This window comes from Cicer arietinum, chromosome 6, assembly GCF_000331145.2.
Source record: "Cicer arietinum cultivar CDC Frontier isolate Library 1 chromosome 6, Cicar.CDCFrontier_v2.0, whole genome shotgun sequence".
In the NCBI taxonomy this organism is placed as follows: domain Eukaryota; kingdom Viridiplantae; phylum Streptophyta; class Magnoliopsida; order Fabales; family Fabaceae; genus Cicer; species Cicer arietinum.
In genome coordinates this window covers 25,596,823-25,621,522 of record NC_021165.2, presented here as the reverse complement: position 1 = coordinate 25,621,522, position 24,700 = coordinate 25,596,823, and the positions used below count along the sequence as shown (strand labels likewise).

The following is a 24,700-nucleotide window of genomic DNA, read 5'->3' as shown; positions in this document are numbered from 1 at the left end:
TGCACATAACAATTTATTTCACTTTCTTTCCATCTTCATCCCAATCAAAGAGAGATAGAGATCCTCTTTTCATTTCAAGTTTCTGTGAAATCAAATGGTCGTTTTCTCTGTAAAACCCTTATTCATCATCATTGTCGTTTCACTCACTCTCCTTGTCGTTTTCACATTGCTATCGCCTCATTACCCTTTCTCCCAAAATCCGATTTCTCGACAATCCTCACTGTAAGCTTCACAATTTCAATTTCCCTCATTCTTTTTGTGTTTAATATGCCGACAAGATTTTAACTTTTCAAGTGGGTATTTTCAATATGAAATTTTTTGTATCTAGTGAAGTAACAATTTTTTATTTTTTAAATTTTTTTTATGTTATTATTATTATTATTGATCTATGAATTGTTGGGATTGTAGAGGGGAGGGAGATATATGGAGTGTAAGGAGACTCATGGAATGGAGACCTTGCAATTGGTGGCTACAAGGTCATCAAACAGGTACTTTTTGCTTAATCATGAAATCATTGGTTTTATTAATTAACTAACAGAATATGCAAAATATTGATCAAATGAGAAAAATGATTACAATAATAGGTATAATGAAGCTTATATACCCAAATTAGAACAACTAATTTCTAACTAGACTAACTAACACCTAACTAAAGTAGCTAACTTATAACTAATTTTACACCTCTAATATTAACTTTAAGTTTTGAAGGTTAAAATTAGTTATTTTTTAATGAAATTTTGTGATTAGTAGATTGATTATGTGAAAATGAGTTCATAAGATAGACTATGAACTATGAAGCACAAATATTGACACTGACACCGCATAGGATACTGGAAAAGTGACACCAGTAATAATATGAGAGAATTAATTAATTAGATGTAATCAATATGTCGGTGTTAGATACCGAGACACCTATTTGATCAGAAGTGTCGGTGCTACAGAGGACATAGTACAGGATTCTCATTTGGATAGCTATAAAATAATTGTTCGTAGGTATTAAACATTTTGAAATTACTTGGAATGGCTCTACTTGTGTTTGAATGATTTGAATTTGGGGAAAAAGCTTAGGATCCGTTTATATTTTCAATTTTTACTTTGTAAGTCGTGGTTAGAATGATATTTGTTTATGAACATTTCTTTTGCAATGTGTTAGAGAGAAGATGAAAGTTAACTAAAGAGAATGCATTTCCGAAAACACTAAAAAACAATGTTTTGAAAATTTTCCGAATTTTCAGAAATATTTAATCGATTGCATTTTCAAAGCTTAAATAATGTCTTCTCTATTGTTTATTTTATCAGTAGAATGGAAACAGAAAACACCTGAAGTAAACGGTCCCTTAGCTTTTCAATGATGTTGGAACTTGGAAGTTCAACTGAGGGATTCTTAATTTGGCTGATCCAATTTGCAATGGATAGGGTTAAGTTAGGTTGAGCCTTGGGATGAGGGTTGATGATTGGCTTTTTATTTTCTGAATCAACCTTAATTGACTTTCATTGCAGACATTGCTTTCGTTTTTTTTATTCTTGAAATGGTGCAGCTCTACCATTGGAAACCAATGGATACATCCGAGTGGATTGCTACGGAGGTCTCAATCAGATGCGAAGAGATGTGAGTTCTCAAACAAAACTCTTAAATTTTAACTCCAAACTCTTAGATGATGTTCGATACTCTTTTGCTTGTTTCTTGAAATTGAATAAAGCGTATCGTGATTGCAGTTCTGTGATGGTGTCGGCATTGCTCGGCTGTTAAATGCAACGCTTGTCCTGCCCAAGTTTGAAGTGGCTTCTTATTGGAATGAAACAAGGTATTTATCTTTCTATTTTTGTGGAATTGTTTTAATATGCGATTTTTGATTGGAATGAAAAGATTTCTGCATGATTGGTTCTATTACAGTGGTTTTGCGGATGTATACGATGTAGACTACTTCATTCAACATATGAATGGCTTTGTCAAAGTCGTAAAAACGTTACCACCTGAGATTGTAACAAAAGAGCCTGTTCAAGTCGACTGTAGCAAAAGGAAAGGACAATTTGATTATGTTGAAAGCGTTCTCCCGTCTCTGGTAAAACACAAATACATTTCAATCACACCAGCAATGTCTCAAAGAAGGGACAGGTATGTATGATTATGTATCTCATTTCTGTTTACAATTATATGACAACTACTCACATTTTTAGTTCGAAGACCACAAATTAATTGTTTTTGAAAACATAAAAATTTCGGATTTTGTTGATTCATGCCGAATGAGTTTTTGCTTCCATGTATCTGTTTTTTTCTATTTCCCTATGGTTCACAGTTGTAATTGAATTTCGTTTTTCTTTGATTTTCTTCTGCCTTTGCAGATATCCTTTGTATGCAAAAGCTGCTCTGTGTCAAGCTTGTTACAAGGCATTACGTCTCGCCAAACCCTTGGAAACGAAAGCCTCTAAGCTTCTAGATGCAATACCTAAACCCTTTTTGTCTCTCCATCTTCGTTTCGAGCCTGACATGGTTGCATACAGCCAGTGCCAATATCCAGACCTTTCGCCTTCTTCCATCAAAGCTGTAGAGGCAGCAATAGCACTAGTCGAGAGAAAACCATGGACCGGAGAGTTAGCCCGCGTTTGGAGACAACGCGGGAAATGTCCCCTCACACCTAATGAGACAGCTTTAATACTTCAATCTCTTTCTATTCCGCCAACCACAAATATTTACCTCGCAGCTGGAGATGGTCTGATGGAAATCGAAGGATTGTCGAATATTTACACTAACATATTCACAAAGTCTAGTCTTCTCAATGAAGAAGACTTCACAAGCATGCATGGAAATACAAAAGCTGCTTTGGATTATTATATATCTATTAATAGTGATTCATATATAGCTACATATTTTGGGAACATGGATAAGATGGTTGCAGCAATGAGAGCTTTCCAAGGGTTGTACAAAACTCTATTTTTGAGTAGAAGAGGATTTGCTGAATTAACTTCACAAGGTCTTAGAGGAAAGAAATTGATGCAAGCTTTATGGAATGTTCATAGAGATGAGTTTGTTATGGGAAGAGGATCTGCTCTTCCTGAGTGTTTTTGTGAATTCAAGTTGTGATTTTGGATCTTTCATTAGTAATTTTTTTTAATTACTTTTGCTTATTAATTTAGCGAGTGTTTGGACCCGCGTCTGACAGTATTGGATGCACGTTCATATGGAAGCTACATGTTGTAGTTTTAACGATGAGACTGATTTCGATGTGGTTTCAAACACGCTTAATTTTTCATTCCAGTAAGTTCTACTGTTTAACTTTTTAGGAAGGCATTCGATAACGTCTTTCATCTTGTTTATTCTTTTGTATTGATGTAATGTTTTTGAAGTCCTATCACTAGTGAATTGACAGAGAAACTGAGTAATTTACTTTGAAAGGTGTTAGAAGTTAGTAATTTCAATGTGTTAAAAGTGGTACTCAATTAAGAAGTCAAACTGTTTTGGGTGGTTATATTAGTTAGTTGTAACTACTTTAGTTAGTTAGTTTGTTATTCCAAAACTGTAAACTAATTGTATATAAACCAAAGCAAGGTTGGCAAAAAAAAAGAGAGATTTCAAAGTGATAGAATGCAAAGCTGTAGTTTTTCCTAAAACTCTGAAAAACTGACAGCATAAGTGCATATCTTTATAATCGTTTTCATCTCATTATAAGTGATAATTCAAATCGGATCCAATCCCTCAAATGTAGGAGTTAATCTCTAAACTGGATTAACAAGTGTGTGTGTTCATTTTAGCACTATACGTTTTAAATTCAGCTTAAAACTGGCCATTCTCCGTTTCAGTCAGAAGCGGAGAATGTTCTTGACATTGAGCTGATCAATCATTCTTCGTTTTTTTTGTTGACAAAATCAAGAACGGTCTTGGTTTAATTACTCATTGATCTCCGTTTTTCACAACAATTGGTATCAAGAGCACGAGAGTATTCGATTCAAAGGAACGATGGTATTAACAAAGTATGTACTTGAAAAATTCGATGGGAAGAATGAATTAGGTTCATCAAGATTTGGCAGGAGCACTGGGAGAGAGAAAGACATGGCATCTACACTACCAGAAAAGGAGAATAAGGATATCATGGACAAGGCTCATAGTGTTTTAATCTTGAGTCTTGGAGACAAGGTTCTGAGGGAAGTGTCAAATTAGAATCTTTATATATGACAAAATCATTAGCGAATCGTTTGTACTTAAAACAAAAATTATATACTTTCAAGATGCAACCTGGGAGGTTAATTGAAAATCATATGGATGAGTTCAATAAGACTGTGTTAGATCTTGAAAATATTGATGTAAAATTGGATGATGAGGATTAAGCCATGTTGTTGATAAATTCATTACCAAGCTCTCTTGAAAATATGTGTGATACACTTTTTTTACAGTAGAGATTCTTTGTCATTAGAAGAAGTACAAGTTGCACTAATCTCCAAAGAATTAAAGAGGAAGTCATATGTGGAAAAAGAAAACAGTGGGGAGGGATTGTTTGTCAAGGCTAAGTCAGGGAAAAAAAATCAAAAACTGATGAACAAGTTCAAGAATAAAGAAAATGACAAGTCTAAAATGAGATGTTTCATATGTAAGAAAGAGGGACACTTCAAGAAAGAATGCCCAGATTGGAAAGGGAAAAAAGGATTAAATAATGATGATGATTATGGAAATGCATCTATAGCTTCTGAAGGATATGAAAGCACAAAAGTTCTTAGGGAAAATTCAACTGAAATCATGAATGATGACTGGGTGTTTGACTTAGGATGTTCATTTCACATTACCTCAAATAGAGATTGGTTTTTTGACTACAAAGAAACTGATGGAGGCAAGGTGATTATGGGGAGAAAATCAGCATGCAAGGTAGTTGGAATTGGTTCAATCAACTTGAAGTTGGAAGATGGAACCATGAAGATTTTATCAAAGCTAAGACATGTTCCAGAACTGAAGTGGAATTTAATTTCTCTAGGAATATTGGAAGAAGTTGGTTGTTCATACAAAGTAGAGAAAAACACTCAAAAAGTCATAAAAGGATCATTGGTAATCATGAAGGGAACAAGTGATCATGGAATCTACCTTCTAAATGGTCAAGCAGTGACTGGAATGGCAATAGTGGCAGTACGAGCATCAAGCAAAGCCAGTATGTGGCATCAAAGACTGGGACATGTAAGTCTAAAAGGGATGCAAGTTCTGGACAGACAATGCATGCTATACGGGGACAAGATTAAGGTCACGTTCTCTACATGGAAACATTGCTCAAAAGGAATTATGAAATATGTTCACAGTGATCTATGGGGCCCTGCAAGGATTGCTTCACATGGAGGTAACAAGTATTTCATTACATTTCTTGATGACTATAGTAGAAAAGTATGGATTTACTTGTTTAAAAGTAAGGATGAAACATTTAAAATCTTAAAAGATTGGAAGTCTATGGTTGAAAATAGGACTCACAAAAGGATTAATACTCTAAGGACATATAATGGTCATGAATTATGTACTGAGGAATTCACTAGTTTTTGTAAAGTTCACGGGGTGAACAGACATAGGACTGTAAGAAGCACACCTCAACAAAATGGACTAGCTGAAAGGATGAATATAACCTTGCTTGAAAGAATGAGATGCATTATGTCTAATGCAGGGATGTCTGCACAGTTTTGGGGAGAAGTTGTCCATACAACTTGTTATTTGATAAATTTGAGTCCTTAAACTGCAATTGAACTCAAAATCCCTCAAGAGATGTGGATAGGGCATGCTGCAAACTACAATCATCTAAAAGTATTTAGATGTGTTGCACTCTACCATGTAAATGAAGGGAAGTTATACCCTCGAGCCAAGAAATGGTATTTTGTTGGATATCAGAGTGGTGTAAAAGGTCCTATGGTGTCCTGAAAATAGGAAATGTATCATCAACAGGGATATTAAGTTTCATGAGGTTGAGATATATAAGTCTGTAAACAATGCTGCTAATAAAGACTCGCATCAAATTGAAGATGAGAGGTTGATCTTGAGGTGGAGAAAGATGGAGAAAATTTAGAACGTTCTTGGAACAATAAAAGACTCAATAAGACAAAACTGAGAGGTTTGATCTTGAGGTGGAGAAAGTTGTATTGACTTCAATAACAGAAAAGGAGAAAGATCAACAAAAGTCAAGAACGTTCTTGTCTTCAGAACAGCAACAGGCACAACAAGCCAAGATTGATACAAACTAGCAGATCATGTTATGTTTCCAGAGCAGGAATCAGCTGATTATAACCTCATCAGGGATAGAGAAAGAAGAACATCAAAACCCACTCAAAGATATGGCTATGCTGACATGATCAGCTATGCATTACATGCTGCCGAAGAGATTATACAAGAGGATCCCATGAACTACAATGAAGCTGTCAAGTCTCAAGACAAAGACAAATGGATTTTAACTATGATTGAGGAGTTGAAATCATTGGAGAAGAACAACACTTGAGAACTCGTACCCAAGCCAGCCAACTCCAGAATTGTAGGCAACAAGTGGATCTTCAAGAAGAATGAGGGAATTCTTGGGGTTGAACCACTCAGGTTCAAAGCACGGCTAGTAGCAAAGGGATTCACTCAAAGGGAAGGTGTAGACTACAACAAAATCTTTTCTCCTGTAGTTAAACATGTATCTATAAGGATAATTCTAGCCATGGTAGCACACTTTGACATGGAATTGGATCAGATGGATGTCAAAATAAAATTTCTCCATGGTGATCTGAATGAAACAATCTTAATGCAACAATCAAATGGCTTTAAGACTCAAGGAAATGAGGACTGGGTCTGCTTGCTAAAGAGATCACTATATGGGCTAAAGCAATCACCAAGACAATGATATTTGAGATTCGATTCATTTATGCTCACTCAAAGGTATGCTAGAAGCAATTTTGATAGTTGTGTATATTATAAACAAGTATCATCAACCACATACATTTATTTGATGTTATATGTGGATAACATGCTAATAACATCTAAAAGTATGAAAGACATAGAAAAATTGAAGGGCCAACTCAAGAAAAAATTCGAGATGAAGGACTTAGGGCCAATCAAGAGGATCCTAGGAATGGAAATCATCAGAATTAGAGAACAAGGAAAACTGATAATTTCCCAAGAAAGCTACATTGGAAATGTTCTAAATAGATTCAATATGTGTGAATCAAAGGCAGTGAGCTCTCCCTAGCAGTTCATTTCAAGCTTTCTTCAGCCATCTGAAAGCATAATACATGAAGAATATACCATATGCAAGTGCCATAAGGAGTATCATGTATGATATGGTCTGCTCAAGGCCAGACAGTACTCATGTTGTAAGTGTCACGAGCAGGTTTATGGGAAACCTAGGGATGAGTCATTGACAAGCTGTGAAATGGAATACAACAAAAGTTCAGAACCATCAAAACCAATACAAGAATTTGTAGACTCTGATTTTGCTGGAGATTTAGATAGAAGAAGATCTCTTACAGGATCTGTTTTCACAGTGTTTAACAACACAATCAGTTTAAATGAAAAGAATGTCAAAATTCATCCTCCAAAAGAGGATCATAAAAGGAAATCTTGAAAATAGAGGCTGAAGAACTAAAATATGACATTACCAACTTTGTTAAATCTACTAAAACATTTCAAAAGAGAATGGGATCTCAATCTGGAATCTTTGACAAAGCTGGTATTGGATTTAAAAGTTCTCAAAAACAAAAATTATATGAAATTTTTTTCTTGCCTAAAAAACAAGAGGATAAGCCAAAATGCACTTTTTGCAAAAAACATGGGCATACTTTCAAAAACTATCATCCTATGAAGAAAGTTGACAACATAAAGAAAGAATGTTCATTCTGTGGTAAACATGGGCACCATGATTCTATTTGTTATCACAAAAGGAAAATCCTCACAAGAGGAAAAACTAACCAATGCTATATGGGTACCTAAGTTACTTTTAAACTCTAACACATGTTCATCATCTGATCAACAAAAGAAAGTCTTGGTACTTGGACAGTGGCTACTCAAGGCATATAACAGGGGATAAACACTGCTTTATTTCCTTGGAGATAAAGGATGGAGGATCTATCACGTTTGGTAACAATGATAAAGCTCAAATAAAAGGTACATGTATTATTGGTAAAAATAATTCAGCTAAAATTGAAAATGTTCAGTACGTGGATGGTTTAAAACACAACTCGCTAAGTATTAGTCAATTATGTGATAGTGGATATGAAGATATTTTTAACCCTACTCTATGCGAGGTTAAACATTCATCATTGGGTAGAGTTTTCTTCTCCGGTATTAGAAAAAAGAATTTATATAAACTATATCTGGATGATTTTCCTACTGAATCTTGTTTTGTATTCATTGATAAAGATAAATGGATATGGCACGAAAGAGCTGGTCATACAAGCTTAAATACTATTTCTAAACTATCAAAGTTAGAATTAGTTAAAGGTCTTCCAAAAATTATTTTTGAGAAAGACAAAGTATGTGAAGCTTGTGTCAAAGGAAAACAAGTTAAAAGTAGTTTTCACTCTAAAAATATTGTTTCAACAAATTATCCTCTTGAACTTATTCACATTGACCTCTTTGGTCCTATCAAAACTCCAAGTCTTAGTGGAAAAAGATATGGTTTTGTAATTGTTGATGATTTCTCACGTTTTACATGGGTTTTATTTTTAAAACACAAAGATGAAGCTTTTGAGGCATTCAACCATTTTTGCAAAAAGATTCAAAATGAAAAAGGATAAAAAAATTGTCTCTATGAGAAATGACCATGGAGGTGAATTCAAAAATGAATCCTTTAAAAATCTTTTACAAGAACACCCCAACAAAATGGTGTTGTTGAAAGGAAAAATAGAACTTTACAAGAAATGGCTAGAACTACTTTAAATCAAGCCAACATTGAAAAGTACTTTTGGGCCGAAGCTATTAACACTGCTTGTTATGTTTCAAATCGTGCATCCATTAGAAAAATTTTAAACAAAACTCCATATGAACTATGGAAGGGCTGAAAACCAAATATTTCATATTTTCATATATTTGGATGTAATTGCTACATTCTAAATAATAAAGAAAATTTGGGAAATTTTGACCCAAAATCTGATAAAGGTATTTTTCTAGGATATTTCACAACGTAAAAAGGTTATAGAATATATAATCTTAGAACTCAAACTGTGGAGGAAAATCCATGCATGTTATTTTTGATGAGTTTGATGACTTGTGTTTAGAAAATATGGATAAATATGAAGAAGATGAACATTCATCCTCTCAAGCACCCAGTCCAAATGAAGAGGATGATTCTGGTTCATCCTCTCAACAACCTCCAAGAGGATGGAAAACTGTTACACATCATCCTCTTGATCTAATCATTGGCGATGGTGTTAGAACCATAAATTCTCTAAGGGAAACTATTATCAACATGGCCATGATATCACAAGTTGAACCCAAAACAATTGATCAAGCAATTGGTGGCAAATCATGGGTTGAAGCTATGATGGAGGAGCTTTCACAGTTTGAAAGAAACAAAATGTGGAATCTTATGCACCGTCCTCTAGAAAAATCCATCATTGGAACTAAATGGATATTCAGAAACAAACTGAATGAGGATGGAGAAGTCATTAGAAATAAAGCAAGATTAGTGGCACAAGGTTACGACCAACAAGAAGGAATTGATTATGATGAAACATTTGCATCTGTAGCAAGACTTGAAGCAATAAGAATCCTCTTAGCTTACGCTACTCATAAAGGTATCAAACTATTCCAAATGGATGTCAAAAGTGCCTTTTTAAATGGGTTCTTAAATGAGGAGGTAAATGTTCACCAACCTTCTGGGTTTGTGGATGAAAAAAAGCCTAATCATGTGTTCAAACTCTCAAAAGCTCTTTATGGATTAAAGCAAGCTCCTCGAGCTTGATACGAGAGGTTGAGTTCTTTTCTAAAAGAAAATGGATTTGTAAGAGGACAAATCGATACCACACTCTTCAAGAAAACCCTTAAAGAGGATTTGTTAATTGTACAAATATATGTGGATGACATAATATTTGGGTCTACTAATGAAATCAGGTGTGAAGAATTCTCCAACCTCATGCAAAGTGAGTTTGAGATGAGTATGATAGGAGAACTAAAATTCTTTTTGGGTTTGCAAATCAAACAACTGGAAACTAGCATCTTCATCTCTCAAGAAAAATACACCAAAGATCTTCTTAAAAAATATAACATGAGCTCAGTCAAGAGTATGTGAACTCCTATGCACCCATCCTCCATACTACTCAATGATGATGAAGGAACTCCAATATCTGAAAAAGAGTACAGAGGGATGATTGGATCCTTGTTGTATTTATCAACCAGTAGATTGAAAATAGTTTTTGCAGTCAGTCTTTGTGCAAGATTTCAATCCTCTCCTAAAGAATCTCATCCTACTCCAGTAAAAAGGATTTTTAGATATCTTGTAGGCACGATCAAACTGGGAATTTGGTACAAGAAATGTTCAAATATTGACCTCGCAGCTTATTGTGATGTTGACTATGTGGGAGACAAAGTTGAAAGGAAGAGCACAAGTGGAGCTTGCCAATTTCTAGGTAGATCTCTAATAAGTTGGAAATGCAAAAAACAATGTACCATTGCTCTATCAACTACAGAGGCTGAATATCTATCAGTTGCACAATGCTGCTCACAATTACTATGGATAAAGAATCAACTAGAAGATTACTCTCTAAGATACGCAAAAATTATTATCCTCTGTGATAATACAAGGGCTATTAATCTTTCAAAAAATCTCATACAACATTCAAGATCTAAGCATATTGAAATTAAACATCATTTTATAAGAGATATGTTCAAAAAGGGAATATAGAATTAATTTTCGTTGGTACTGAAAATCAATTGGCTGATATTTTTACCAAACCTCTCCAGGAGGATCAGTTCAAATATATCTTGGAGGAACTCTCCATCATTAATTTATCCAAAGTTTTCTAATTTTTTTCTTTTGAATATCTTTGTTTTATTTCTTATTTTTGCTTATTAGTCAAAGTATTCTTAAGGCAATATCAAATATGATCTTTTAAATAAAGCCTAAGAATCAGAGGATAGGTAAACCAACAGAAAACACAATGTCTTTTTTGGTGAAACTTCCTCTTGTCACGTCAAACAAGGCATGCGCATGCCTCATGTTTCCCATTGGTCCGCCTGGTGGCACAGCTCTCATACCTCTCATCTCGCATTTAATGCGCATACTGCAATAAATAACCTTTATCACGTTTCCCATAACCTACCCTAACTATCATCATTATGTTTCCCATCTCGCATTTAATTGTTGTTTCTCTCTCTCTCTCCTATACATCTTTTTCCAATGAGCATTAAATGCAAAATGACTACTTCTCTCTTGGAATTACAAACCTTCACTAACTCCTAATAAATTCCTAATAATTATTCCCTCTATTTTTCAACGGCTACAAAAATCCTTCAAATTCTTTGATTAAATCACTCCAAAACTCTAATCATTTATCCTCCTCTTGGAGTGGATCACCAACCATCTTATCAACCCTAGGAAGTCATCCTCATGTCTTGCGACATTAACCTCTTCAACCGATCCTCCTCGTCCTTCAACCTTGTCCTCCTCTGATGACTTTTTCCCCGTCCAAATAGGTGCATGGATCTTTCCAATTTTTTTTGATGGTTGACAAATTCAGCGGGAGATAGATTATGATCATCCTGTTATCAACTTTTTGTTTAAGAGGATACTTTTTGAAATATTTATTTCAATCTTCTTGTTTATGCTAGTTAATATTTATGTCTTTTGAACCACCATTTTGAAATATCATTCTCATTAATATGAAGTCTCTTTATGGTTCAAATTCATGTTTCAAAACTTTGGCATATGTTCAGGGGGAGTAATTTTTTTAAAATTTAAAAAAATTACTCTTATGATTTAGGGGGAGCATAAACATTTTATCTCATAAATTTTTTATATTTAAAATCATAATCTAAAGAATTTTGTCATCATAAAAAAGGGGGAGATTGTTGAGACAAAATCTCTCTCAAATAGTTTTAATGATAACAAAATTATTTAAAAGATTATGATTGTGCTTAATGACTAATTTGTGCTTTTGAGTGAATTCATATAAGAAAACAGGTTATTAATCATTAAGACAAAAAGGAGAAAAGTCTGATTCAAATCTGGAGAATTGGAATTCGAGAGGATGACCTCGTAAGAGGATGAAGCTTGAAATCTGCAAAATATTGATCCTCACTGAAACAAATTCTTTTATTCATTAAGTGAAGGCAAAACAGTATTAAAGAATGAATAAATAAAGTTTTTGAAATAAAGAAGTCAGATGGCAAAAGAATAGGTACGAGGACGAATTATACTAGGATGAGTCTATGGTCAACATCTTGGAAAGCAACTCAACACCATTGAAAGCAACCCAACATATCTCTCACATGTTGAAAATGACCCATCATCAACCTACAAAAAGGAAGTATCTAATAAGACAAATATGTAGCTCTTACATGTCTTAAAGAAAGGAAAAAGAAAAGGACATCACATGTAGCTCTTACATGTCTTAAAGAAAGGAAAAATAAAATGACAACACATGTCCAAGTTCCTAGGAATTCTGAACCTCGTGTAGGAGGATAGACTACATTAGTCCAAGGACAGTTGGATGGCAATTTCGTAAATATGAGGAAATACTTTGGACTTTTTTATTGAAGTCCCCAACAGTCATAAAGCACTTATCACTTGAAAATGTCATCTCAAAGTCTCTATAAAATGTAGTATGCTATCTATTATCAAACACACAACAACATTGCATAAAAAGATCAAGTATCTTAAAGCTATCAAGAACAATTTCCGTCCTCTCTTTATACTTTCTATAATCCTTCACTAGATCTTTGAAATATCATTTTTAGAAAGTGTTTAAGAAAAGAGAAACAATCAAACTCATATCACTTTGTAATTTCCACGTGAGATTCACTTGGAAATAGTTGGAACTAGTTAGAAACTAGATTGTAAGCTTGGTGAGGCTATATAATACACAAAGTGTAATCAACCTCTCTGAGAGGTTAATCAGTTGATTTTTAGTAAAATCTCACAAGTGTGTGAGGACTGGACGTAGCCTTCATTGGGTGAACCAGTATAAAAGTTGTGTGTGTCATTCTCTATATTTTCTATATCTTTTAATCAGCTCAAATTCAAAGGTTAAATTACAATCCTCGGGTTCGCATCCTCTCAGAGATGATAGCTTTTCAAAACACGTAAAATACCTTTTTGAACAGCAAAATTCCTATTCAACCCAACTTCTAGTGATATTTTAGCTACAACAGATTGATCACTGAACTTGGTGTTAAACAATAGTCAGTTTGCATAAACTGTGACAGCCAAAGTGCCATTGATCTGAGTAAAAATCAAATGTATCATGAAAGAACCAAGCATATAGACATCATGTTGCATTTCATCAGGGATGTCACTGAAAGGGGTGAGATAAATGTGGCAAAGGTGCACACAAGTGAAAATACAGCTAACGTGTTTACAAAACTTGTCACACTTAGCAAGTTCAGGCACTGTTTGGATTTGCTTAATATCAATCCCAGAAAATGAGATCAAGGACTAAGAGGATTCGATTGGAAGAATAACAGGCTGAAGCTTCTCATTTGGTACAAAGATGGAGAATTGTTAAAAGTGGTACTCAATTAAGAAGCTAAACTGTTTTAGGTAGTTAAATTAATTAGTTGTAACTACTTTAGTTAGTTAGTTTGTTACTCAAAAACTGTAAACTAATTGTATATAAGCCAAAGCAAGGCTGGCAAAAAAAAAAGAGATTTCAGAGTGATAAAATGTAAAGCTACAGTTTTTCTCAAAACTGTGAAAAACTGGCAGCATAAGTACATATCTTTGTAATCGTTTTCATCTCATTATAAGTGATAATTCAAGTCGGATTCAGTCTCCCAAACGTAGGAGTTAATCTTTGAACTGAGTTAACAAGTGTGTGTTCATTTTACCATTACAAGTTTTAAATTCTGCTTTAAACTGATCATTCTTTGTTTCAGTTAGAAAACGGAGAACGTTCTTGACATTGAGCTGATCAATCTCTGTTTTCTATTTCAATCACTCTGCGTTTTTTTTGGATAAAACCAAGAACGGTCTTAGTTTAATTACTCATTGATCTTTGTTTTTCACAACACAATGGTTGATATTATGTGTATTGTTGAAACAAATTATAGATATGTTAGGATATTAATTGTTGATTGTATGATCAATTGTTGAAACATATTATTTTATTTTCTATTGTGAAGACACATTTAGAATATTCAAATTTAAAATGAATGTTGACATCCATTTAGTTTATCGATATGAAGTATTACAAACTCAGATTGATATAGTTTTGGTTATCATAAAAGAATTTACTTTCTGTCTTGCTTGACCTTTCTTTGAATTGAAATGAGGGGTTGAAAGGTTGTTTAAGTAAAAACAAATTATTGTTTAACTTACTTTCATAAATTTATTTTTATGTAAATGGATTCATATATAAATTTTATTCATTTTACTTTTAAACAAAAATTGATTTTACAAAACTAATGTATTCAGAAATCAATTTTCAAATATTATATAGCTGAACATATAATTTTTAACTAATCATTTCCACTTCATTAAAATTACTCATTCACCCTTCCTCTCTATTGAACCAAAAACAAAAAGTACAGTGAGTTTTAGAGAGAAATATTTGTTAAAGTAAGATAAAATATTGTGTTCAAACAAGGGATTTCAATAGTAGAAAACATTAATTTGAAAGTTCTGCGTAAAGAAAAATTGATAAAACTAATATTACATTGGTACAAAATTGATTAATCAGAACCGCGCATTAACTACAATAGAACTTGAAAAATTATTCTCGAACAAGCAGTATAAGCAGACATGTTCTTGAGCCTCAAACAAGCAATTATGATATATAGGATCTAGCACAAAATATCCAACCACAATCAAACAAATACTTTGGGGGGGTTAAAATCATTTTAATTTAAACCTTAAGACTGAACAACAATGTGCCACTACGGAAAATGTTAAAAAAATTACGTGAATAATACAAATACAAATAAGCTATGCTGACCCTACATTGTAATTGTATATGTAAATAAAAAGTGGATGCAGGAGCATACAAGATATGGAATAACTGATACAATCTACTCCCAAACTCAAGGAGCTATTCAAATTCTCTAATCTTCCTTACAGTTTAAAGAATGTCTTTCCTTAAATATTCTATCAAAACACTGAAATTGATGACATGCTAACTAATCCATCCCCAGTTGGAAATAGATCTTGCATTATGCCTCCAACTCGTCCCAAAACTTCATCAATTAGGCACTGCAGGAAACAAAGATGTTACACTTATGACCAAGGTAAAACCCACTATAAAGCATCTCACTTGTGAATAATATTAATCAACTCAACCTTTTCTGCTTCTGTTTCATGTCTCAGTGTTAAGTATTATATGAAAATATCATACTTGAAGTTCCAATCTACTTTATTATATGCAAACATCACATGCAATTCTATTCATTATATGCAAATTCATCCTTTCTGATCAACTTTATTATATGCAAACATCACACATGCAGTTCTAGAGAACTTTGGGCATCTACACGAATTACTTAAGCCATAAAGTAAAACGAAAAATCATCTTACTGTATGTAGAGGTGTCAATTTGTTCGGGAAGCTCCTTAATATCAACCTCAAACCTAGATTGCACCTGAAATCATAGTTTATCAATTTGTTAATAAAAGCATTGTTGGCCATTTTTCCCTCAATTTTCCTCAATGGAAGTGTAAAATGTAAAGTTCCTAAATCTCCATGAAAGTGGACCTAACAAACCTGATTAAGAACTTCTGAGTCACCAGCAGAAGACACAAAGGTAATTGCAAGTCCCTTGGTGCCAAATCTACCAGCTCTTCCAACCTACCAATTCACATGTTGATAAAGTACATAAGATAGAGGGAACATAGGTTGTTTACTAGCAGGTAAGCAAACCAGAACCACGAGCAAAAAAATTCATTAGATCAAACTTACCCTGTGAAGATAGGTATCAGCAGAATCAGGCATGTCATAGTTGATGACTATATTAACACGTTCTATATCAATCCCCCTTCCAACTAAATCAGTTGCAACGAGAATCCTTTGCTTCCCCTCTTTGAAGCCCTTGTATCGCTTCAATCTGAAAACATTTCAGATTCAATTAATATTATTTCGCTGAATATTATTTTGTACAAATACATAAATTCAATTAATTCTTACTCAAAAAAAATCTATTAGTTGTTATCTTAACGACTCGCACAGCACTGTTTTCTTGTCAGATCAAATATGGGCTCTGACCAGTAATATGCCCGGTTCCTGGTCCAGCCAAGTTAAGTAAATAATTATATATTTGAGTGCTACAATCCACAATTTGATAACTATACCTAGTGTACAACACTCTCTTCAAACTGGTGATTGCATATCTATCATTCCCAACTTGCAAGTTAGATCTTGAAACTGCTAGTAGGGTTGTTGACAGTTAGGTTTCTCAAAATACCTCACCATATCCAACCATCAACCATTTAAATAGAATAGGTAACCTAACTCCTCTCAAATCCAGTTACAAATTTGGTTATCCTCTAAATCACTGAACACAACTGAATTTTTGCACCAAAAATAGGACGCTGACACTATGCAAATTAATTGAACCACGGTGGCCCTACAACTAGAGGAGGAAGAAAAGATACTTCACAATGAAAAAAGTCCCAACAACCTACCACGTAAATGAGGCAGGTCATGAGCAGAGCAACAGAGGCAAGAAAGGACACAATGGCTACAAAAGTTCTTCGGTTATCCTAAGTTATATATAATTGATAGGGCTGTAGGTTTAGAGAACATGGGTTAGAAATTGAGGCCCAAAATATGGAGGGTTTATGTGAGAAAAAAGAAGGGAGTTATGAATAGGGATGAGGTGGCACATGATGTAAACCCATTGAGGCCATGTGTATGGTATGACTCGATTATAGTAAAGAGGGGCGGGGTACTATGCAAGTTAGGAATTCAGTTATAAGATTTCCATAGCCCTTCCTCAAATTCTCAATTGTATTTCTCAGTTCTTTTACATCAATAATACAGGTTTGCCGTCATTTTATCAAAACAACGTTGCAAGCGATGCAACTTCAATCAGAGGAGAATCATCCGCGTCTGATCTTGCTTGTTACCAAGAATGGTGAGGATGAGAGCATCAACTGCTTGACGTTGAAGCAGTTGGCGAAGATGTCTGATGAATCAATGGAGAAGTACTGTAAACCGATTGTTTGATGCAGAGGACTTGGATTGTTCGCACAATCAAGTTTGGAAGCAACCATGATTCACTTTTTCAAATCACTCGATGAGAATGTTGAATTGACCTGGGAACAACTTCAAAAGAGTGGAACAAGGAAGTAAGGAGGATAACAACTAAAATTTCAAGAAATTGTCTTCGCAGATGTCGGACGATTAGCATTTTGGCTATTATGTCCATGGCTATTATGTCCAAGAACGGGATCAAGGACATGTTCACAGCGTGCATGCACTGAACACTAAGCTTGAATCACTCGGTAAAAGTTCAACAATTCAAAAACCTCAAACAATGGCCAGTACTTAAAGACAGGCTGATCTAAGGGAAATGCCCCTACATCTGAAGAGGTGATTGACAAAAGACAAACAATAATGTAAATGGTGGGCCACACTTCTAAGGGCAATGATGATGAAGCAAAATTAAGATCATAGAATATAGAATAATGGTGGCTAGGGTTTTGACAAGGAAACAATATCCTAATCCTAAATTGAGACATTGGAAATAAAATTTATTGAAGATTACGCGTAATTAATTTTGTATAAGAGCAACGCTATTTCTTACGAAATAAACTTCTCGTATGAATTTCTCAGTCTTTTTCTTTGACAATGGACAAATGGTCATTTTCCTATTTGACGGAAAACAAAGGGTGATGGGTGACTAGTTAGCCGGTTATTGGGGTTGTACTGTATTGTGTTGATATTCCCCTTTATATAAAAACACAACTTACAATTTATAGACTACAGTAAATAAATTCTATTAACTGCTATCCTAAAACTGGAATATGTGCTGATGATAAAACATAAAAATGAGGTGTAAAAATAAGAGGAAATAAATCTGTACAGACAAGATCTTCGTATAATCCAACACTGCATAAAAAGAGTACATGTCCCAGCAAAAAATGAGGTGATGTCCGTGTTCACAGGTTGAACGATGTCTAAATGCAAATCTAACCCCTTTACGGGCCGTGAAGAAAAAAAAAGATCAGATCAGTCCTAAAGCAACTGTGTGGCCTATTTCAGCCTGAATGAAAACAGAAAGGTCAATTGGCTTATCCTGTTTTTGATATGGACTTCTGGTCCCAGACCAATACTATACCAATGCAAGGACAGGAACATAATGACAGCAATCACTACCCGCAACGACCACCACCTAAGCGTCTACCACCATTTAGAAAGCGTTCATATTTTTTTAAAATATTTCTTTCTTTCTCCTTTTTTAGTACCATTTTTTTTCCAAATATATATAGTCTATTCCTTTTTCATTAGTTATTATTACTTTTCTAATCTACTGGTTTTCCAATTCATTTATTTCTGTGTTTGCTTCATTTTTAAAAATTATTATATTCTGTGTTTATCTAATAGCATGCTTTTCCCTAAAAAATACAGTATGTTATATATATATATATATATATATATATATATATATATATATATGTATGATGTTTTTAGGATGTCCCCCATTGGCAGTACGCCACCCACCATATTTGTATGGTTGATTTTTGGCTCGCAGTCATAAACAACCATCTCATCAACATCACTGTATTCCAACAATTTCCTATTTCACCCCGATGTCCCCAAATTGAATGTATAAAGCTGAATAAAAACATTACTGACCATTAAAATAGAAGTTAACGCCAACTAAGAAATTCATTTTATTGAGTTGTCATCATCCAACGTGAAAGGATTGGGTCATCAGAGGATTTCAAATCTAGCATCCTAGAATAATAGTTTTTTTATGACCATTGCTGCAGGCACTGTTGTCAAGATTGTGATCTACATCGTAAGACCGCACAATCTTACAATGTTACGATCTCACCCCTATGTGAGTTGAATAGCATGCAAAATCACATAACGGGAGATTGCACAATATCTTGCGCTTCCAAAAAAAATAGAATCTAATGATCATATCAAGATCAGAAAACATAATATCATAACAAGGATTGTAAGATGCTACCAAAACAATTACCCAGCATCAGGAGGGGGTTGCATGACACCAATATAAAAAATACAACACAAACTGTTTATTTAATACTTAGATCAGCTTCCAAAAGTGCCTAACAGATGTTCTTGCATCATAGGATCCAAGAATAGTGAATATTTTGTTTTAATAAAGAGACATCCAGCAAATAACACATATGAGTAGGTATATGCCATCAATTTCGAAAGAACATAAAATACCTTTCTTCTTGTGACATTCCAGAATGTATGCATATTGATGGGAAGTTACACTCAACGAGCAACTTATTCAATTCTGCTGCTCTGCTAACACTTTTGACAAAAATAACAACTTGGTTGAAGTCCAGAGCATCAAGAAGATCATTCAGCTTACGATTCTTTTCTGGCTCTTGTAATTTGATGTAGTGCTGAAAAAGGTGATAATGAGTAAAACTTAGTAAGGCATAATCAACTTTTAAAAAAAGATAACAAGAAAAACAGGGAATGAAGAATGTCCACAAAACACACCTGAACAAGACCATGAAGAGTCAATTTGGCCTCATCATCTACATAAATTTCCATGGGCTGGAGGAAAAAGATTATTAATGAGGAGATAGAGATAACATCCATTAAAAAATCAGTTATTTAGAAATATAAACAGAATTTGGAACTTAATATAAAAAAGGATAAAAAAATTCAAAACTTAACGCAAATATGACTACAAAAATTCAACAAATTTTAAACAAAAAAATTAATGACATTCAACTAAAAGGGCAATAATATGAGACAAAAACAACAGCAGCATGAACAATAAGAGAAACAATGAAACCATCCTCCAGTATGCAGTTCAAAAATCACCACAAAAGTAGAATATTACATCTTGCATAAATTTCTTGCAAACAGGTCGGATATCTTTGCTGAGTGTAGCCGAAAACATCATCACTTGTTTATCATGGGGAGTCAATTTGAAAATCTCTTGCACATCTTTTCTCATGTCTGCAAAGGTCAAATAGCAGATATATATATTAAGAAATACGAAAAGCAGAATTAGATTAGATACCACATAACTTGCAAACTCAACAAAACACACACACACACAAAATTACAGAGACAGGGAGGAAGAAATAGACCAAGTGATTCCAGCATCTTGTCACACTCATCAAGTATAAAATGCCTCACATTCTTTAAGCCAAGGTCCTTATCTCTTGTCAGGGCAAGAATCCTCCCAGGTGTTCCAACAACAATGTGGGGACACTCATTCTTGAGCAATTCTTTGTGAACCTTGATGTTGACACCACCATAGAACACAGCAACTTTTATATCTGGAAGGTATGTGCTGAACCTCTCAAATTCGTGGCAAATCTGGACAAATTCAGAAAACAAATGAAAACTTTGCTAAGTATGCACAAGCAGACACATACATAAATATTTGTGACAGTGTCTATTGGAAACACGACCAATTCCCTTGAAAGTAGAGACACAAGATTAGCAAATATAATGCTCTTGCAAACCAGTTGGGATGTATTATGTCCAAATTAAAGCAGACATACCTGATAAGCTAGTTCTCTTGTGTGGCAAAGAACAAGTGCTGCAACCTGACCAGGAACAGGATCAATTTGCTGAAGTGATGACAGAACAAAAACAGCAGTCTTTCCCATCCCAGACTTTGCTTGGCAAATGACATCCATGCCTAAAATTGCTTGAGGGATGCATTCGTGTTGCACTAATGAAGAAGCAAACAAAATTGTAGTGGACGAATCCTCAGTAAGTATATATGATCTGCCAGATCCTTTTAATGTAAAGGTTTACCAACCAATTTTTGTGACGTATTCATAATATGCTAGTAGTGATTACCTGATTAATCAATAAAAATAAAAATTAGAGAATAGTGAAAAGAACATAATAATATTAATAATAAAGCAACAAAAACATAAATGAGAACTAAGGAGATAAACAAGCAACAAAACATGTGTATAAGGTGAACATGTGAAATTCAACTTCACTGTAATAATAATATAGTAGAGGAATTGTGATAAAAGGACTAAATCATATACAATGATCACTGAAATTTTTGTCTAAGGAACTTGATTACTTGACTGTTAGAGACCAAAAGGCTTAAATGCTGTTATCATAAGTTTACTATAGAAGAAAGCTTAGGGAGCCGGGGGAACTAAAGATTGCAGGATAATTTGAAATCGGATGAGAAGGATAGAGCATGGTTAGTGAGTTGTACGTTGAACTGCTGTAAGCGTTAAAAAGGGGAATTCCCCTTGGAAAAGTTAATACATTGTATCTTTGTTCTTTTCTTTTTTGTTGTCGCGTGAGCTGTTCCTTTATCCACATTAATTAGCAAGATTTTATCATTGACATAGTGTAAAATATATTAAGAATGGTAACAGAGAGTAGAAAATATCAGGATCAATACATTTGAAATAGAACACGAGTACCGATAAATAAGGAAACCTAATATGATAAAAAGAAAAGGACAAGTTAATCAAAGCCCAAAACATGAGAAGTCTATAGAATTCATTTGACTCTTTGCCTATACTGAGTCGGATAACAATAGCATGTGGTATAACTTGCCTTCTGAAGGATGCTCAAATCCTGAATCAACAATGGCTCGAAGAAGCTCTGGTTTCAACAGGAAGTCTCGAAATCCCGAACTATGGATCCCAACGTAGCCCCTGCAACACAAGAGAAAATATATACGCAATGTTAGGAATATAAACACAAAAAGTGGCTTGAGAACCTTATCAGATAATATAAATATAAAGAAATTGCATAAACATGTTACAAGAACCTTCCTGCAAAATATTAATATACTTATTGTATACAGCACACAATATCCTTTACAATACTCAGAAATAGAACTTTATTCTTAGATTTAAGCATGAAATAATAAACAAGCTTATGAAACACTAATACTTATTTCAGTACACAGATACTGTATCCTACTAACTCAGCTGTCAAGTCCAGATCACAGCTCCCCCAAAAACACTTTTAACAGCTATAGGATAATATTATTGCTTATTATATGATGCAGAACAGTATGATCAGATTCTCTAGATTCTTCTAGAAGTAGTATCTGTCAAGCTGATACTCAATTGGTCTGTTATTATCAATTGTAAACATGTTTCAAGGGTTAACTCACTAGTATAAACCCTAGTTAGTGCATTCTGCACAAATACAAGATTATAAAACTAACAGCAGGATAGCAGATGGTGGGAATTATTATGAATTAGTGTTCTTTATTACTTACCATACATAATCACATTGTACCATGCTTGAAGCATACTTATTAATGAAATGTGTAATAAATACTAGTTCTCTAGACAAAACCAGTATACTAATTACTACAAAATAAAACAACAATTAAATGAAAAAACAGATAAATCATCACAGGGTATCAAAAAAGAGTTAAATCATCGTGGGACCTAAATTTTCTGCTGTTAAAAAAAAAAAACAATACCACCACTTCAATTTGCAAATGACAACCATTAGATGAAGATCGGACAGCTCACATTCAAAGTTTGTGTTTCGAATCCAATTTACTAAAATCGAGTATGAGTCATCCAATCTTCATCCAATAACTCGGATTGAAGTAAAATCTTTACTGAGTTCACTATTAATTTTTTTAGTGCATCAAATCCAGGTCCATCATCTAAACTCCCTTAGATCTACCAGTTAATGCCAATTGAAACAAAACAATAACTTTTATGACTACTTCCATTGGATATGCCTGTGTAATCTACAAAATTTAACAATACCAAATTATTATTACTGTTATTGTAATTATAATTTTTATTCAATTTCACTATTAATTATTTTAGTGCATCAAATCCAGGCCCATCATCATCTAGACTCCCTTAGATCTACCAGTTAATGCCAATTGAAGCAAAAAAACTATTATAACTACTTCCATAGGATATGTCTGTAATCTACAAAATTAACAATACCAAATTATTATTATTATAACAATTAAAAAATATATAAATTATTATTAAAAAATTTAAATGAAATAAATGAATTGGTCGTAAATCCCTTCCATGAACGAAAATTAATTACTTTGTAATAATCCATCTACGTAATCATAACACAGAAGCATAAAAACCAACAAATCTCAATTATTAATATTTAGGAAGAAAGAAACAAAACAAAAAATGGATTATTTCATAAGAGAGAAAAAGAAACTAACTTCTTGACTGTTTCAGAAGCAGGTTTAGTAGAATCAAGAGTCTTTTCATCTTCTTCTTCGTAGTCGATGAGTTCTTCCTCGTAAGCTTCAGTGTCTTTCAATTCACCCATTCTCTTTGATTTCTGTTGATTAGGGTTAGGGTTACGGTTAGGGTTTTCAGTTAGTGAGAAATGAAGAGAGTTTAAATTGTAAAATGAATTGGTTAGAGAGAGTAGTAGTAGAAAACCTTTGAGAGCGCGAAGAAATAGTAGCTTCTCCTTGGAAATAAACCCTAGATCTGATTTTGGGTTTTAGGAAGTGAAATAGTGAAGGAACGATTGGAACTGAGCGATAAGAAATACTAGCGTGTTACTTTTTAAATAGACGAAAATACCCTTTCAGTTTTACTTGTCGGCTGGCTGTCGCTTGCATCACAACAGCTTTCTTAAAATTGATGCCTAAGAGTTGGCTCTCCTGCATTTACTACTAAAATGGATTGATGGTCGTTCGATTTTGATCTAATGGTCGTTCGATTTTGATTTAATGGTCTAATAAAAAAATTTATTTTATAATTTAAAATTAAAAATGTTGCATTTAAAACTTGGACCATTATCAAATGGTCATTGATATAAACATAGAAGATTTTACTTGTTGGTAATCTGATTGTGGATAAAATTTGAGATAAACATGGGGTAATACATTAATTGGTGTTCTAAGGTAAAATAAATATATTTTTGACTCTTCGTTGCTTAATAGATGTGGAGGTAGATGTGGTGATATTTATATTTACAAATATCTATATTACTTAGTAAATTAACAAAATTATTATATTGTAATAGATGTTACTTATTAAGTCAATTCTCGATTGAGATTACGTGAAGGATCACAAGCATGTATTTCCATAAAGTAACATGAGTCGTTAATGTGTGTTAAAACATTTTATCAGCTATAAATTTAAGGTTTGTTTAATTTAATTGTGTGTTTGATTTTTAGTTTTTATCATCTTAAATATGTAGAATAAAATTTTGCATCTTCTTATTAACTATCTTCTATATATTTAAAAGTTTTTTAAAGGAGTTTATAGGTTTTACAAACTAAAAGAGGAGTACTGTCATTACAATATCTGATACACTCATTTGAATAAATTATTTTCTATTATTTGAAATCAATGTGGAGCTATCAAATTATGAGAGCCTCGTTTAAATTTTGTAAGACTCGTGTAAATTTCAACTAATAAGAGAAAATATGTTAGAAAAAGTACTATAAAGAA

General features: G+C 33.6%; 2 protein-coding genes across 3 annotated transcripts; one reads left to right on the top strand and one right to left on the bottom strand.

The window, feature by feature from the left end:
• Positions 1 to 3,281, top strand: LOC101507949 (O-fucosyltransferase 13). 2 transcript variants are annotated; one of them, XM_004506854.4, is made up of 6 exons: positions 1 to 222; positions 409 to 488; positions 1,539 to 1,609; positions 1,717 to 1,805; positions 1,895 to 2,116; positions 2,344 to 3,281. In XM_004506854.4, the coding sequence occupies exons 1-6, from the start codon at positions 95 to 97 to the stop codon at positions 3,080 to 3,082; spliced, it is 1,329 nt and encodes a 442-aa protein (XP_004506911.1). In that variant the 5' UTR covers positions 1 to 94; the 3' UTR covers positions 3,083 to 3,281. The 2 variants fall into 2 exon arrangements, with proteins under 2 accessions (XP_004506911.1, XP_012573038.1); XM_012717584.3 differs by lacking the exon at positions 1 to 222 and having other exon boundaries at positions 1,501 to 1,609.
• An 11,684-nt stretch (positions 3,282 to 14,965) lies between these two features.
• On the bottom strand, positions 14,966 to 23,817 carry LOC101508263 (DEAD-box ATP-dependent RNA helicase 15). Its single transcript, XM_012717616.3, has 12 exons — positions 23,678 to 23,817; positions 23,452 to 23,573; positions 21,840 to 21,940; positions 20,807 to 20,979; positions 20,387 to 20,618; positions 20,134 to 20,252; positions 19,785 to 19,841; positions 19,500 to 19,684; positions 16,038 to 16,182; positions 15,843 to 15,926; positions 15,657 to 15,720; positions 14,966 to 15,335 (listed from the first exon to the last, which is right to left on the bottom strand). The coding sequence occupies exons 2-12, from the start codon at positions 23,559 to 23,561 to the stop codon at positions 15,325 to 15,327; spliced, it is 1,281 nt and encodes a 426-aa protein (XP_012573070.1). The 5' UTR covers positions 23,562 to 23,573; positions 23,678 to 23,817; the 3' UTR covers positions 14,966 to 15,324.
• Positions 23,818 to 24,700: the final 883 nt, after the last annotated feature.

Coding starts and splice junctions, on each gene's coding strand:
- LOC101507949 (XM_004506854.4), top strand. CDS start 95: ATGGTCGTTTTCTCTGTAAAACCCTTATTCATCATCATTGTCGTTTCA. Junction 223..408: donor ATTTCTCGACAATCCTCACT/GTAAGCTTCACA, acceptor TTGGGATTGTAG/AGGGGAGGGAGATATATGGA. Junction 1,806..1,894: donor TCTTATTGGAATGAAACAAG/GTATTTATCTTT, acceptor GTTCTATTACAG/TGGTTTTGCGGATGTATACG.
- LOC101508263 (XM_012717616.3), bottom strand. CDS start 23,561: ATGGGTGAATTGAAAGACACTGAAGCTTACGAGGAAGAACTCATCGAC. Junction 20,253..20,386: donor CAAGATGCTGGAATCACTTG/GTCTATTTCTTC, acceptor TGACCTTTGCAG/ACATGAGAAAAGATGTGCAA. Junction 16,183..19,499: donor GGAATGTCACAAGAAGAAAG/GTATTTTATGTT, acceptor AAATGTTTTCAG/ATTGAAGCGATACAAGGGCT.